Source organism: Hipposideros armiger, unplaced genomic scaffold (assembly GCF_001890085.2).
Source record: "Hipposideros armiger isolate ML-2016 unplaced genomic scaffold, ASM189008v1 scaffold_584, whole genome shotgun sequence".
NCBI lineage: Eukaryota > Metazoa > Chordata > Mammalia > Chiroptera > Hipposideridae > Hipposideros > Hipposideros armiger.
This window is the reverse complement of record NW_017731934.1, coordinates 979,391-984,193: the sequence shown is the minus strand read 5'-3', so window position 1 is coordinate 984,193 and position 4,803 is coordinate 979,391. Positions and strand designations below refer to the sequence as shown.

The window sequence follows — 4,803 nt, the reverse complement described above, 5'->3', positions numbered from 1 at the left end:
ATAATATGAAATATTGATGTCTCTAAATGCCAATGTACGTATCACGACCTGTGGAAAGTGAAGGTCAGGGCAGAAGTGACAGCCAACAGGTGTCTGGAGGCCGTGACCTTAACTGTGGTGCTCAGAAACGAGAATTTGAAGGAGGTTGTTGCAATGGCATGGATTAATCACTAGATGGCAAACATAGTTTGAGGTGGAAAATAAACCATTTAAAAGATGTAAACCGTTCAAGTTCTCTGCTTGATAAGGGTAAGAGGCTCACATCCCTAAATGGTAAACGGGATAGTGGGAACTAATATCAGAAAGAATACACATGCTGTTTCCTCAGAGCCTGTATTGAAAAGTCCAAACAAATTAAACTGGACATTTAAAAACTGACACCATCCTCAACTGCCCTTCCCAAATCAGTGTGGTCCACTGTTGCTTTGCTCAGGGGTGCACCTCCCAACTAAGCTCTCTAATGAGTCTGGGGTGCCCTTCTCCGCCTGGCAGAATCCCACTTCTTCCTGGGCAGCCTACAAGGCTCCTTCCTGGTCAAACCATCCTGGAACTTCCAGTCAAAACTGGTTTGCTCCTGCCTCTGTGCCCCCGTGGCACAATGCCAGGCCATCTACTCACACCCTTTCGGCTTTGCATAATAGTGATACATGTCTGCTACCTAGGCGATGGGATAAGCTCTTTTGAAATACAGGACATATGCCCACATAGCTTTCTATTTTGGGCAGTGCCCAACAAAGGATCCTTGCCCGCGGTACGCACTCGGTGCTGTTTGCTTTGGAAGGATGGAGTCAGGGTGGACAAATGTTCATTTCTGGGAAGCTTCTGGTAGGGAAGAGGTTAAACTGCACCAGACGTTTTTCTTTAAATGAAATTGTATGTTACTTAAATGTTTTATTGTGGTAAAATATGTATAACATAAAATGTGCCATTTTAACCATTTGTCAGTGTACCATTCAGTGATATCACTTTCATATGTTGTGCAACCATCACGATATGTATTTCCAAAACTTTTTCCTGACGCCAAACAGGAACTTGGTGATAATGAAACAATAACGCCCACATTTCCCCTCCCTGCAACTCCGGCTTAACGTCTAATCTCTTTTCTGTCTCTGAATTTGCCTATGCTCTAAGTGGGATCATTTGTCCTTTCGTGTCTGACTTATTTCACTTAGCATAATATCCTCAAGATTCATTCATGTTACAGCATGTGTCAGAATTTCCTTCCTTCGTTTGGCTGAATAATATCCCATTGTGTGTAGAGGCCACATTGTGTTTATCCAGTCATCTGTTCATGGGCACTTGGGTTGCTTCCACCTTTTGGCTATTGTGAAGAATGCTTCCATTAATGCTGGCATACAGTACCTGAGTAGTTTTTAGTTCTTTTGGGAATACACCCAGCAATGGCATTGCTAGGTCATACAGTTATTATATGTTTAACTTTTTGAGGAACCACCAATTTTTTCTAGTGGATAATATATGCTCATAGCACAAAATGTAAGATGTAGCAGAAGATTATATTGATGAAAAAAATTCTTTCATTTCTTTGTCCCCACCCTCATTTCCCGTCCCTGAGAGCAACTATTACCTTCCATACCCTTTCAGAAATAGTCTATGCATTTATAAGCATATATATATATATATATGTCTTTTTTCCTTTCTACACAAATGTTAGACTACTATAAACACTTTTCTTATCATTTTTCATTGTATCCTGGAAATTCTTCGATATCCGTACATAGAGAGTTGCCGCTTTTTTAACAACAGCAACATAGTATTCCACCTTACATCTATACCATAATGTTTAAACCAGCTCTCTATTGGTAGACATTTAAATTGNTGAGTTTTGGAGATTTCACAACAAGCTGAAGATGGAAGACCAAACTGGGGATTTTTGCCATATTTTACTGTTTTACTTCCATAAAGGGAAGAATGCATATCATGCTTGTGAAAAGTTGCATCAAGTTTACGGTGACAATACTCTATAAGAACATTAGTGCCAATGATGGTTCACGAAATTCCGTGCTGGTGATTTTGATCTCAATGATGCTCCTCAGTCAGGGAGGCCCACCGAGGTTGATGACAAAATAAAGGCATTGATGGAGTCAAACTCACGTTACATGGCACAAGAGATTGCAGAAACATTGAACATCCATCATTCAAGCATTCACGACCATCTGAAGAAGCTGGGATACATAAGCAAGCTCGATATTTGGGTTCCACATGAACTCAAGGGAGTTCATTTGACGGCGCATATAAACATCTGCAATATGCTTATTAAACATGATGAAAATGATCCTTTTTTGAAGTGACTGATAACTGGTGATGAGAAGTGGATTGTTTACAACAATGTGGTGTGCAAACAGTCTTGGTCCCAATGTGATGATTCGCCTCAAACGACATTGAAAGAAGACATTCATCAGAGGAAGTTTATGCTCTCAGTGTGGAGGGATTTTAAAGGTGTCATGTTTTTCAAGCTCCTACCAAGGCACCAAACAATCAATTCGAATGTGTACTCTCAGCAATTGGACAGTTTGAATGAATTCATCATCCAGAAACGTCCAGAGCTTGTTAATTGTAAAGGAACTGTGTTCCATCATGACAGCACGAGGCCACACACAAGTTTGATCACCCATCAAAAATTATCGGAGCTTGGATGGGATGTGTTGTCACACCCACCATACTCGTCTGACCTTGCCCCGTCAGACTCCCACTTGTTTCGCTCTCTTCAAAACTCCTTGCGTGGTATAACATTCAATTCAGATGAGGCTGTAAACCAGCACCTTGTTCAGTTTTTTGCAAATAAAGACAGGTTATTCTATGAATGAGCAATTATGAAGCTCACTGAAAGATTGCAAAAGGTTATCAAACAAAACAGACAATATATCATTGATTGATCTTTGTTCTTTATATAAATAAATGACCTTTGAAAAACATAGACAAAACACATCATGACTTTTCCGACAACCCAATAAAAAGGTGGGAAGTAACTACACGTGGCTCTGAAAAACAAGGGCTATTAAAAGACAATAGCCAGGTTCTGGTCCTTGCTTTGACTTATAAAAGTGTGATCCTGATTAGGGCTCTTCTGCCTCTCAGGTCCTAGAGCTTATACCTGGGAGCTGGATTCATGCCCAGGCCTGTCTACTTACCTCTTCATGCCCATGCCCTTTCCCAGCCAGGCGACCCAGGGAGAACTCGGGCTGCCTTGCCATCACTTTCTACCAACCCTCTCTACACCTGCCCACCAGCTACTGCCTCTCAGCCCTCTTCATCATGCTCCACTGGCCACCACAGGAGCCTTAAGGGCCTTTTTGAGTGAATATGGAAACTCTGCTTTTTAGAATATCAAGAATAGGACTTACCATTTTCTCTACAAGTTTAACAAAGATGTGGTAGAGAAAACAGAATTAAAACTGTAGGCGATGGGAAAGAACCATCATGTTTCACTTACTAGTAGAGACTATTATTACCAATCTTGTTAAAGGATTTGCTACCTAAAGAATCATAAACATGCACAAATCATAGCATTTTAAGCATTTAGTTTTTTTCTTTCTTTACTTACAGAAAAGACTATGGAAAGTTCAAGAACTATTATATGATAATTTAAAATACATATATATTTTTATATGTACATATATAAAGTCTTCATCTCCATTTATAAGATCTATATGTATATTATATAAAAATATATATACATACACAATATATGTGAATATAAGAAACTAATATTTTAGTGCTTTAGTATATATAAAATAATTATAAATGGAGACAAGAACTTTTAATATATGTTATTTTATATTTTATATATTTATGATATATAATATATTATGTATAGTATTTTATACATCTATATTATATATTTTATATATTATAAAAATTACATATATATATATATATATACATATAAATATACATACATATACACACACTAGACAGTGAATATAAAAGAGACTAATATTTCAGTTCTGTTATACTTGCCATGTATCCTAGGCCTACGACTTATGATTTTTAGGCTGTATTTGAAATCTTACCAACTAGCAAACAGGCCAAGATTCAAAAGTAAAATAAAGAAAAGTATTCATCTGTCCAACACTGACTGAATAGATATGGACAAATGTTTTTATTCCATTCACCAGCTTGTATGCATAACTGATTGAAAGCTGAAAACTGACGACTGTAGAACTTTGGCACCTGTAGTTGAAGTGCATTATTGCCTGGAGAGCGTTTCCTCCACCGGTTGAAATGTCTCCTTCAAACCCTGGCAGAAGTGGTATCACAACATACACCCGGTATCTCTGGTTTTCCCTGCAAAAGTCAGATGCAGAGAGATTTACCAAAAAAAAGATACATACAGGAACAGTTTAACATGGCAGCCAAGCAGTTCACATGGTTTTGGAGACTGAGTGAATGGCTTCCTACAATATATTCTATCACATTTAAGGGCTTCAGGGTGCTGCTGCATTGAAGCCAGAAGCTATTTTCCAGGGTGACAGTTCATAACAATCTGAAAAGTAAGCTAAATTTGGCAGTAAAGTAAGAATTGTACCCACTATCTCTCTACAGTATAATCCTTTCTAGGGCAAAATTCATTGTAAGAAAGGCTTGCTTGGATCCCATGGAAGGTGAGGGGGTTACAACAAAGCTCTCAAAAAGACTTTATGATAATAGTTTAATGTGTAACAAGTTTCCTCCATAATACCTAGCTCAGAGCCTGGAGAATAGTAGGTATTCAGGCATTCAGTTAACAGTTGTTCAGTAAATGAGTTCCCACAGCCTAGATCTCAGGGATAAAAAGACACAGTG

At 38.3% G+C, this 4,803-nt stretch overlaps 1 protein-coding gene across 1 annotated transcript in view; it reads right to left on the bottom strand.

Annotated features, from left to right (window-relative positions):
- The window catches only part of PLD1 (phospholipase D1), a 149,757-nt gene that overhangs the window by 18,418 nt on the left and 126,536 nt on the right, over positions 1-4,803 (bottom strand). Inside the window, exon 20 of the mRNA XM_019624322.1 lies at positions 4,192-4,305. Within this exon, the coding sequence (XP_019479867.1) occupies positions 4,192-4,305 (114 nt within the window). The remainder of the gene's footprint in view (positions 1-4,191; positions 4,306-4,803) is intronic.